The sequence below is a fragment of the Phyllostomus discolor genome, chromosome X (assembly GCF_004126475.2).
Source record: "Phyllostomus discolor isolate MPI-MPIP mPhyDis1 chromosome X, mPhyDis1.pri.v3, whole genome shotgun sequence".
In the NCBI taxonomy this organism is placed as follows: Eukaryota; Metazoa; Chordata; class Mammalia; order Chiroptera; family Phyllostomidae; genus Phyllostomus; species Phyllostomus discolor.
Window position 1 is genome coordinate 445241 of NC_050198.1, and position 12932 is coordinate 458172.

Consider the following 12932-nt stretch of genomic DNA (forward strand, 5'->3'; position numbering starts at 1 on the left):
CCAACCTCCACTCCAATTCCTGGTTCTGTCTTACTCAGAAACGACTCTCAAACGTAATTGACCATAACCTCTGAGGCGGGCCCAGATAAGTCCAAGGTAACCCACTTGACCGCTCGCTCTGGCGTTTGAAATGTGCTGTGAGACGAAGCGCTCTGGCCAGGAGCCAAGATAAAATTAGACTGTTAATTGGAATCGCCGTGTGCCTAGTGCCCCCCCCCGCATCTCCACAGCCCGGGACAGGTCTTGGCCAGCTTTATGATCATTCCGGAATGGAAAACAGCCCTGGGTGAAAGGGTAGGGAGGAGGCCAGTTCATCTGTCTTCCAGACAAGGAGGGCTCAGGCTCCCTCCAGAATTCCTGCTAACTCCAAGAAATTCCTTCTTTCTCCAAGTCATCATTATCATCCTCAGGCAACTCTAATCGAAGAAAAGGAAGGAAGGAGATGTCAGAGGCTTGAGGCCTCAGAGGAACATTGGATTCCAGCTCTGTCATGTTACGGAAAACAAAGGAAATGAATGCTGAATGGAGAGGTAGCAGCCACAGATCTCAGGCACCAGCGAGGGAAGTTCTTGCAAAGTACAGATTTAAGGGAAGTGTCAAAACTTCGGGGCAAATAGTATGTGATTTAAGCCTGATAAAAGACGTTAACGCATTATAATTATAGTGGCCATCTGTAGCAGATGAACAGTGTTCATTAGTTTAATAAAATACAATAATACTGATCTTACACCGAGTAAGATTTTGCTTCTAACATCATTCTAGCTAGAGTACACTTCAAGGTATGAGACCATGTCCATAAGAAATTGTCGGAGGAAGGAAAAATAACTTCAAGTCCTTAGAACAAACCAAGTCAATGGAATATATAATTACACAACATGAAAATGCTTTCAATTACAAGGCAGAATTGAAGATGTTTAATACCATTCTAACAAGAGAAAAACAAGGTCAAAATATTCCACTAGAATATCTTTATGTCAATCACTTATCCTTTCGGCATGCCTATTAGTGACGGCAGAGATTACAAATGAAACAATGCCTGAACTCCATTGCTTGTTTATTTTCTTCAGTCATGACACTGGAAATTAAAAGTGACATAAGTGGAAAAGAAAAAAAAGCCCTAAATCATGCATAAATTGAAGCAAGCCAAAATGAGAGCCTCCTTGGAAAATGTGGAGTATTTTACAGAAAACAGTTGTTGGCATAATTTTAATTTTACGTCAGTGTACAATTCCATCTAATAGACTAGACTGGGGCTTTTCAAACCAGTGTGCACAAGAATCAGCTGGAGATTTTTTTTTAAAAGAAAAATGAGTTGTTTGGAGTCAGTCTCCAATATCCTACTGTAAGCAGCTGCCATTGGCAGAGCAACAGGAACCACCATTTTAACAAGCAATCAATGTTTTTTGACCTATAGGTGATGAATCATTAGTGTGCTCAGGACTAGCACTTTAAAAAACTAAGCAGAAGAGGAGAAAGGAGGAGAAAGAAAGTAGCAGAGTTCATTCCTGTTACAAAGGGCAAGGTATATTTTATAAAGCTTTTCCATGAGTGTGTGTCTGTGCTGAATTGGATGTCATATGTATTTCTTATTATAGGTTTCATTAAAAAAAGAAAAGAGAAAACCACTGCTCTAAGTCCACAAGCTATGGTCTATGGGTTCTATCCAGCATGAATCCTGTTTGTATAAAGTTTTATTGGCACGCTGCCACATTCATTCATTTATGAATCATCTATGGCTGACTCCACACTACCACTTTGGGCAGAGGTGAGCTCTTGCAACAAAGACCATATGGCAAAGTCTAATATGTTGATTATATGGCCTGGACCTTTACAAAAAAAGTTTGCTGACTTAAATGATTCTGATCAAATGGCACAGATCTAAACCACACTCTGAAACAGTAACCTACATAGTAGTGCACTTCAGTATTAGACACTGAGCAGTTAGCAAAGTACTAATTTCTTCATTAGAAAATACTTTTTTAATGTATTACTTGGAAAATCTGACAAGATGAAATTTGATTTTTGAAATAGAAGTGACTTGATCCTAACACATAAGGAGATTCTCTGTATGCAGGTGTTACTCCTGTGGGGGAAATTTTTCCAAGTCGGCACTGCTTTTTTTCTCCTTTGGGAAGTGTGATTGACACACTGTGATTTTCAGAATTCATTCCATATTCATCATGGAAATATTCTGTCTGTTGGAATGTCCTTTTAGTGGAGACGTAGACCTATTTATGCCATTTTATTGGTTGCTTATTATACCTTACATGTGCTTTTAAAAGTAGCTCTTTATTTTTCTCTAAATGTATTTTAAATACATATATATATAATTCCCATTTCAAAATTGCCATGTCCAAATAACTGATCTTCAATTAACAGAAGTATCTGAACTGACAATGAGGCCTGTACTCAGCATTTCTCTAAGGCTATAGAACAGCCTGAACACTTAGTCCAAGGTAAACGGCGGAGATTTAGCATACATAAAAGCAGTGGAAAGAAGGACCCTTTTTCTTTTTCGCCGTGGCCTTCTACCATAGATCTGTGTCTGAACATAAAATGCATGATTGACTTAATCTGGAATGTTCCATAAGCATTTCATGTGTTGACACGAAATTTATCCTCTACTACTGAAGAAATCAGACAATTCTTTCCCAGGGTGTCTCATGGCTTAAGACTCTGCAGTTCATGCTAAGTATAAAGGCTATTTATTCCAAAGAATGCACAGTGCTCTGAAAGCAGGAATGACCAGTATGCACTGACGTGTGACAACACTGCCTGCTTGGCAACCTCCCCAGTGAGGGGATTTGCGGTGAGCTTGTTCCCACCAGGTCTAACAGCCTTGTGATTGGCACCAGACAGGATGGAAGTGCTCACAAAGTAGATGAAGTTAACCTTTGTGGTCTCTACGATGCTGCCAGTTCTTCCTCCAGCTCTCCAATTCCAAGTGCTAGTCAGAGGGCCCTTCTCTAGATTCAGTGCCCTCAGCCTGTCCAGCCACCACCCTGGGCATCCTCACTGGGCACCAAGTCATACTCGCCCCCTCTGCTCAGCACCTCGCATTTCCAGGGTGTTGGTGCCCATGCTCTTCTTCTTTAAAATGTACAACTGACACCACATGCCCTGGCCAGGGACTCAGTCACTGTGAATTCCAGGGTTTGGGACCAACTACTCCTTGGTCATGTGCCAAACAGTAACTCAAGAGAAAGCTGAAAAGACCCTGATCTTTTCTAAGTAATGTTTGCTTTCTAATATTGCCTTCTGAGATAATATCCCTGAGCAAATACGCTCTTTTTAAAAAGTGATATAGTTCAAACAGGCAATTTCAAAAGTAATATGATCAACTTCTCTGTACACTGTACCAGCTTTACTAAACCTCAATATTTTCATCATATTAGTGTCAGATTTTTCAAAATGAAGTAAAAAAATATTGATGGCATTTAAGCCTTTGTGTGTCCCTCCAGAAGAAAATACTCTCTTAAATTCAGGGTTTGAATGAGACTACATCAAACTAAAAAGCTTCTGCACAGCAAAAGAAACCATAAATAAAACCAAAAGGCAATCAACTAAGTAGAAGAAGATATTTGTAAATGATATCTTCAATAATGGGCTAATATCCAAAATATATAGAGAACTCACACAACTCAAAAACAACAACAAAACAAATAATCTGGTTAAGGAATGAGCAGAGAACCTAAATAGACACTTTTCCAAGGAAAACATACATATGGCAAACAGACACATGAAAAGGTGCTCAACATCACTAGTTATAAGGGCAATGTAAATCAAAACCACAATGAGATAATACCTCACACATATTAGAATGACTATTATCAATAAGACAAGGAATTAACAAGTGTTGGAGAGGATGTGGAGAAAAGGGAACCATACCACTGTTGGTGAGAATGTAAATTGATGCAGCCACTATGGAAAACAGTATGGAAACTCCTCAAAAAACTAAGAGGAGAACTACCATACAGTCTAGCAATGCCTCTTTTGGGTATCTACACCCCAAATTTGAAAACACTTATTTGAAAGATGTGCCCCTATATTCAATGCAGTATTGCTCACAATAGTCAAGACATGGAAACAACCCAAGTGTCCCTTAAAACATTATTGGATAAAAATGTGATACATATATACAATGGAATATTACTCAGCCACAAGAAAGATGAAATATTGCCACTTGTAACAACATGGATGGATCTTGAGAGTATTATGCTGAGTAAAATAAGTCAGACGGAAAAAGATAAGAACCTTATGATTTCACTAATATGTGGGGTATAAAATGGAAAGCAACAAGTGAATAAACAAAACAGAAGAAAAAGAAAATTCATAGATGCAGACAACAGAATGGTGGTTACCAGAGGGGAAGAAGAGTGGGGGAGTACGAAGAGAGTAAAGGGGGTCAAATACAAGATGACAGAAGAAGACAAATCACCAAGTACTGAGGCCACAGAGTATACAGATGTCATATGATAAAGTTGTACACCTAAAATTTAGGTTATTAACCAATGTTACCCTAATAAATTTAACAAAAAAGAACCAAAACACTAAGTATATATCACCTTACATGACAAAAGGGACTTTGTAGGTGTTATTAAGTTAAGGATCTGGAGATGGGAGATATTATCCTGGATCATCTGAGTGATCCCAATAGACTTTTTTATAAAAGAGAATCAGGAGAATGTGTGCCAGAGAACAAGATCTGAGGATAGAAGCAAAGGGTAGAATGATATAAGGAAGAAACCATGAACCAAGGAATATGCATGGCCTCTAAAAGCAGGAAAAGGCAAGAAATGGGTTCTGCAGTAGAGCCCCCAGAAAGCAACAGCACTGCCAAAATCTTGACTTTGGCCCAGTGAGACTGCTTTTAGACTTCTGACCTCTAGAAGCACAAATAATAAATCTTTGTTGTTCTAAGCCATTAAGTTTGTGGTAATCTGTTACAGCAGCAAGAAGAAACTAACATGGGCACTGAGAGCTGATCCCTGTATGCAACCATGTAGAAGCCACAAATTACCCTCTGTATGCATATTAACAATTAATCACAGCTGTATTTCAGGCAGTCATGTGCCTGAGGTATGTCAGGTATTAACAGACATACACATGTAGTGCATGATGATGGAAGAGAAAATATATCCTGTAAGGATTCTGGGCTGATACTCAGTGCTCTTCTAAGCTGTACATTTTATATGTGGGGAAAAGTAGTTGCTTAACCCTGAGTCAGTCCTCGGCCAGGGAATAATTTCATATTAATTTGTAAATCCATAGTAACAGCTTCAACAACTGTATAATTGGATTTTACTTTAACTGTTCTGTTCTGATCACTATCACAATGTACATGTGATAAATGTTTTTCAATCTATATAGGAAAAGTAATTTAAACATTATACAGGGACTTCCGGCCAAGATGGAGGCATAGGTAGACACACTGTGCTTCCTTGCACAACCAAGATAGGGACAACAACAATTTAGAAACAGAATAACAACCAGAACTGACAGAAAATTGATCTGAATGGAAGTCAGACAACCAAGAAGTTAAAATAGACCCGTTCAGCCAGACCAGTAGCAGGGGCGGAGTCGGCAGCCGGGCATGGGTCGCGGTGCAGGCAGCAGAGAATGTTAGGACTGGGCATGTAAGGCATCTGGGGCTCGCAAGACAGCAGTGGGTGGACCCTGAGCATGCAAGCGGCAGCTGGCAGACCCCGGCAAAGGGGTGGCAATCGGCAGACCCAGAGAGGCGTTGACTGTGAAGCAAGGGGCTGCAAGCAACCCAGGATCCCAGCGCTGGGAAATAGAGCCTGGGGCACTGATTGAAAACAGCTGTGGGGGTTGAGGTGCAGGGAGAGATTCCCAGCCTCACAGGAGAGTTTGTTGGAAAGTCCCACAGGGTACACAAGCCCGCCCACACGGGAATTGGCACCAAAGGGGCCCAGTTTGCTCCGGAGAAGCAGCGGAAGGGACTGAGGTCCAACAGAGAGTGGAGCAAGCACCACTGTTTCCTCCCGAACCCTGCCCCCACATACAATGTCACAACCCAGCAACTGGGGTGCCCCACCCTGGTGAACACCTAAGGCTCTGACCCTCATACATAACAGGCACCACCAGACCAAAGGGGGAAAAAAAAGATGGCTCAAACAGAATTAAAAGCTCCGCAACCCGTTCTTTTAAGTGACCAAGAGATAGCCAGCCTATCAGATGCACAGTTCAAAGCACTGGTGATCAGGATGCTCACAGAATTGGTTGAATTTGGTCACAAATTAGATGAAAAAATGAAGGCTACAATAAGTGAAATGAAGGAAAATGCACAGGAAACCAATAGTGATGGAATGAAAGCTGGGTCTCACATCAATGGAGTGGACCAGAAGGAAGAAAGAAACAATCAAACAGAAAAGAATGAAGAAATAAGAATTCAAAAAAATGAGAAGAGGCTTAGGAACCTCCAGAACATCTTTAAATGATCCAACATCTGAATTATAGAGGTACCAGAAGGAGAAGAGGAAGAGCAACAAGTGGAAAACTTATCTCAACAAATAATGAAGGAGAACTTCCCCAGTCTGGCAAAGGAAATAGACTTCCAGGAAGCTCAGAGAGTCCCAAAGAAGTTGGACCCAACGAGGAACACACCAAGGTACATCATAATTACATTAGCCAGGGTAAACATAAAGGAGAGAATCCTAGAAGCAGCAAGAGATAAGGAGACAGTAACCTACAAAGGAGTTCCCATCAGACTGTCAGCTGATTTCTCAAAAGAAACCTTGCAGGCAAGAGGGGCTGGAAAGTATTCCAGGTCATGAAAGGCAAGTACCTACATCCCAGATTGCTCTACCCAGCAAAGCTTTCATTTAGAATGGAAGGGCAGATAAAGTGCTTCTCAGAGAAGGTCAAGTTCAAGGAGTTCATCATCACCAAGCCCTTATTTTATGAAATGTTAAAGGGACTTATCTAAGAAAAAGAAGATAAAAAACATCTGTAGTAAAAGGACAGCAAACTCACAATTATTAACAACCACACCTAAAACAAAAACAAAAAGAAACTAAGCAAACAAGTAGAACAGGAATAGAACCACAGAAATGGAGATCACATGGAGGGTTGTCAGTGGTGGAGTGGGAGGGGGAAAGAGGGGGAAAAGGTACGGAGAATAAGTAGCATCGATGGTAGGTAGAAAACAGACAGGGGGAGGGCAAGAATAGTATGGGAAATGTAGAAGCTAAAGAACTTATGACACGTGGACATGAACTAAACTGGGGGAATGTGAGTGGGAGAGGGTGTGCAGGGTGGAGAGGACTGAAGGGGGGGTAATGGGACAACTGTAATAGCATAATCAATAAAATATATTTAAAAAACAATAAAAAACATTATACAATATTAGAAGCACCTTTAAAATTTTTTAGAAAATGGAAGAACACATATATTAGCTATTATAATCTCTGTGTACTTAATACTTGCTAATTTGATTTAATTATGCATGATTTAGTATAGTTATGACCAATAATAAAAGAAATTCATGACCTTATTGTATCTTGAGTGTCTATTTTAAATATTTACAAAATTATCTTCTCAGGGTGGCAGAGAAATAGGTTAAATAAAATGGATCATAAGTATTTCAATATAAGTAGTAGTAATTTAAAAATGAGTAAAGTGATTATCAATAGTTTCTAAATGAATTTTGAATAAATAAGAAAGCATCCATAAATAATAATATATATTTATAAACTGCCTTTTGAAGATAGTTTATTGTAAAATCATAGGAAATTTAAATATAGAAACATTAGAAAAGAAGTGCTATTCACATGTTCACAAATGGGTATATGATATAGTGGAACTACAGGAGTTTTGCCACCATGAAATTATACGTATCTAAATTCATGGGAAAGCACTTTATAATTTTACGTATGTATAAACTCTGATTCATTTAAATCTTTATTTAATACTGTGTTAACTTCTAGGGCATAGCAATAAATATGAAATGACCTCGCCTTCTACAGAACTCATTTCATAGAGAAGAGAGATGGAAAACAGTGGTTATAATAGACCAGAGCTCCATGCTGCCTCTTAAAGGTGGGAGTGCACAGGAGACCATGATAACACAAAGAAAGGAGTGGAGAAAAAAATGGCCAAACAAGAGGCTTTGAATGACATCTTCACAACTTCTGAGGAAGTTATAGAAAATATAGAAAAAGGGGGTATTCAATGTTTCCTAAGCTACTGAAGTGCATGGAAGTATATTTTCTCTAGCTATAGAATATGAAATCTTCTGCCCTAGAAATTGTACCTTCCCTTCTTTGATCTTTGTTCCAATAATTTGTCGTCTTTGCTGAATGATCTCAATGAGAAGATCACACTCCTCCATCAGTTTTGCTTCTTGACGTGATGCGTTGACCTACAGGATAAATAAAATGGTAAGTGTTAATTTGGCTTTTTTTTAGTTAATGATCTTATTAATATAGACTAGTATGTTTCTGGTAATCATTGAAAAGATATTTTAAATGTTAACTCTTCTTCCAATTCTGCAGGGATAGTAAATATAGGACTTACATGGTCACTCCTCATCTTGCATTCCTAGAAAAAAATTATTATCCAATGATAGTCTTTCTGCTAAGTAAGACTCGGCCTCAGAATCTTTCTTATTAATACAACATGTGCATAGCTATTACCAATTAGTTGGAAACTGACACTTGACATTTATTTGCAATGCCTGCTTTTATATTTTGAATAAAAGTGCAATTTTGGCATGTTAAACAAAAGCAAGTTTAAAAAATGAATATTATTCATTTAGGGAGGGGAGACTACTATCAGTGTCTTTTGGACAAATTGTACAAAAGTAAGGTAGCAAGGCAAAAATCACATTCATTTAACGTTTCTCTTAAGCACAGATGGCAACTTCGTATTTAATCAGTATAAAAAATTTTAAAGACCCAGGATAGTTAAATATTTATTTATTTTATGACATAATTTAAAATTTTACTTCTGGCATATGTTTGAAAGACCAAGGTTCTGCAATGAAAGCATGTCATTCTCCTGGACAGGTAGATCATTACAGAATGGCTTGTATTTGAAATTTTTAAGACTCATTGTATACAAGGGAGGGTCAGAATTAGCTCATTCTTGGCAAATGGGCTTGGGAAATACTCAGCACATGCTGTTTCCTCCATCTCATGACAATTCCAAAATGCTTATTCACAGAAGCCCAGAAATCACAGCTGTGGGAAATGGAGATAGCATGCATGAGCTTTACGATTTTCACACAGCACAGGAGCATCTGCAGGGTTATAAAGAATGACAATAGCACTAATTACTCTAGCATATCACAGGGAGGAGACCTGGCCCAGTCATTAGGTCCTTTTGGAGTACTTTATTTAACTGAAGTAATTTCATTCTCTGTGAATAAGATAAACTGGAATTAGGATCAAGAGTTCAGGATCAAAATCCACTGGTGGTTGTTCAGAGAAATCATGTTCTGTTTTCAGAGGCCAGGATTCCTTGACTTGCATTCCCGATCGTTATAAGACACAGCAGAGACACTACTCAAGACACCTTCTTCTTGAGAAAACAACAGTCACTGGCCATTTGCAGCAGACCACTGGATCACATCCTATGTCAGATTAGTATACAGACGTATTTGCTAAATGTTTAATATCAAAATAAAAAATAAAAAATGCATTGATGGACAAATACAGAAAGCAGAACTCAGGCTAATAGTTCAAGGGAAGTTAATCAGTGTGCTCAGTTTCCCTTACATATTGTTACAGTACAAAAGGGGGGCCTCGAAGGGCAATATATTATTCTCCAAAGGAACCCCCCAGGTTCGTTATGTCCACCGCCAAAGGAAAGATATCTCTCAATGCCCGAGATTCGTGAAAAGGAAAGGAATGTATTATTTATTTGAAATAACACAAACTAAAGTTCCCCACAAATGCACACAGTCCTCCCAGCACCGTCCACGTGGCAAAAGGGAGCACTTCCAAAGCCTCATGACTCTCACCTAATCTGCATGGTCCCAACCGAGACACCAAAGCCGCATAGTCCTAAACAGACGCGTGGTCCCAAAAAGAGAGACGCTGTCTCAAAAAGAGAGACGGGGTCTCAAGAAGAGAGAAGTGGTATCAAAAAGAGAGACCTGGTCTTAAGAAGAGACGTCCGGTCCCAAAGAGAGACGCCCGGTCCCAGAAGAGAGATGCCAAATGGCTGCCTCACTGGGTTTAAATCCCAGCGCCAGTCTTTCTCTGCAGCCCCATTTCCTGCTCCTCCCACAATCGGCCACAGCTGCCCGCATTCTGCGCAGGTGTGCCCTGTGGTGTGGAGCCAATGATCTCCAAGCTCTTCTGAACCCTATTACACATCCCTATTTGGGGCTCCCCTCTTGGCTGCACCCTCTTACGATACTACTTTTATGTCACCATATTTAGTTCTCCTTGAGGTTTCCCAAATACATTTATGTATCTATGGAAACATTTACTTGAAACCCACCATTCCCAAGAAATTTCTTGTATTTCCTTTTGATCTCAAACTCAATTTAATAACTGACTGCAACTACATCCTTTTTACAGTTGCAAAAAGGATGGCACTGTATTGAAATGATGGGCACATCACGATGGAGAAAGTATAATTTCTGGGAAGGAGTACCTTACACTTGAAAAGTATCTCCTAGAATGAGGCCTAGGAACTAAGTTGTATGTGAGCATACAACCAAGGTAAACATAATAGGATGCAAGTTCCATAAGGGCAGGGATCTTTGGTTGCTGTACTAAATGAGGCATCTGTCCCAAGCACCCAGTGGCATATCTGGCACACAACAGGCATTCAAAAACTATTTGTTGAATGAAAAGATAGTGAAAATGACCTCCAAGAAGAAGCAAGGTAAAATACAATGAAGCAAACAGCTATCATGATATACTGCAAACACTCAATATGCAGTTTTCCAGGACTATATAGACACAAAATTATGTCCTAAGGATTTTTAGCGAGGTGGAGAGGGGGGTGTTGACTTTCTTTTACAGCCTTATTGAGTTTTATTTCACATATCATAAAATCCACCCATTTATAAAGTGTAAAGTTTTGTGGGTTTCAGTATATTCAGTGTCACACAATCATCATCACAATCTAATTTTAGAACATTTTCAACATTCCCAAAAGAAATCCCATGCCCATTTGCAGTAACTCCACAGTCTCACTACCTACCCCGCTCTGGGCTTAGAGAGCCACTAATCTACATTTTGTCTCTGTGTGCTTTTGTTATTCTGGATATTTCATATAAATAGCATCAAACAATATTTGATTATTTTTATCTGGCATATTCACTTAGTATTACATTTTGTAGATTATTCTATGTTGTAGCATGTGTCAGTACTTCATTACTTTTTATGCCAAATAATATGCCATTTTAGGACTATACCACTTTTTGTTTATCCATTCTTTAGTACATGGACCTTTGAGTTATTCCTATATTTTGGTTACTATAAATACTATTGCTATGAACATTATGTATAAATCTTTGTGTACACATATGTTTAATTCTTCTTGAGTATAAGAGTGGAATTACTGGGTCACATGTCAATTCTATGTTTAACTTTTTGAGGAACTGCCAAACTGTTTTCCAAAGTGGCTGCATAATTTTATATTCCAACAAGAAATATATGAAGCTTCCAATTTCTCCACATCCTTGTCAACACTTGATATTGTTTTTTTTTGAAAAATTCATCCCAGTGGGTATGAAATGATATTTCATTGTGGTTTTTATTTGCATTTTCCTAGTGGCTAGTTATGTTTAGTATCTTTTCATGTGATTATTGGCCATTTGTATGTCTAATTTGGAAATATGACTACTGAGACCCTTTGCTCATTTTGTAATTGGGTCATTTGTCTTCTAATTATTGAATTGTATGATATCTTTATGTATCCATCAAGTCCCTTATCAGATATGTGATTTGTGAATATTTTTTCCCATTCTGGGGGTTGTCTTTTCACCTTCTTATTGGTGTCCTTGGAAGCACAAAAGTTTTTATTTCTCTTAAGTCCAATTTATCTATCTTTCTATTGCTACTTGTGCTTTTGGTGTTGCAGCTAAGAAACCAAATCCAAGGTCATGAAGGTTTATACCTGTTCTCACTTAAAACTTCATCTCTCTGACTTCCGGCCAAGATGGAGACGTAGGTAGACACACTGTGCCTTCTCGCACAATCAAAGTAGGGTCAGCAACAATTTAGAAAAAAGATAACAATCAGATCTGACAGAAAATTGAACTGTATGGAAGTCGGACAACCAAGGAGTTAAAATATACACATTCATCCAGACTGGTAGGAAGGGCGGAGTCGGGCATCTGGGCAGAGAAGGGTCTTGGCACAAAAAGCTGTGCCACCAGGTGTGTAAGTCATCCCCGGTGCAAGACCACCCCGGGCAGACCCTGGGCATGCAGGTGGCTGGCAGACCCAGCGAGGCAGTGATTGTGAAGTGAGGCACTGTGTGCAAGGCGGCTGGCTGTTCGGGCAGTCCCACATTCGTGTGCAGATAAACCAGGAGAAATTGGGCAGTGAGACAGACCTCACAACCCAGGGTCCCAGCACCAAGAAATAGAGCCTTGGGACACTGATTAAAAACACCTGTGGAGGTTGAGGCGCAGGGAGAAACTCCCAGCCTCACAGGAGAGTTTGTTGGAAAGACCCATGGGGTCCTAGAACGTGCACAAGCCCACCAAAAAGGGAATCAGCACTAGAAAGGCCCAGTTAGCTTGGGGAAGCAGCAGAAGGAACTGAAGTTCGACAGGAAGCAGAGCAAGCGCAATTGTTCCCTCTCGGACCCCATGCTCACGTACAGCATCACAACCAAGTGACATAGGTTGCCCCGCCCTAGTGAACGCCTAAGGCTCTGCCCCTCATATGTAACAGGTGCGACAACACACACACACACACACACACACACACACAAATGGCCCA

General features: G+C 39.6%; 1 protein-coding gene across 5 annotated transcripts in view; it reads right to left on the minus strand.

Annotated features, from left to right (window-relative positions):
- Nucleotides 1-12932, minus strand: part of MID1 (midline 1) — a 400721-nt gene that overhangs the window by 37130 nt on the left and 350659 nt on the right. For all 5 annotated transcript variants that reach the window (XM_036016641.1, XM_036016640.1, XM_028522396.2 and 2 more), the window contains exon 4: nt 8276-8383. In XM_036016641.1, coding sequence (XP_035872534.1) covers nt 8276-8383 — 108 coding nt within the window. The remainder of the gene's footprint in view (nt 1-8275; nt 8384-12932) is intronic.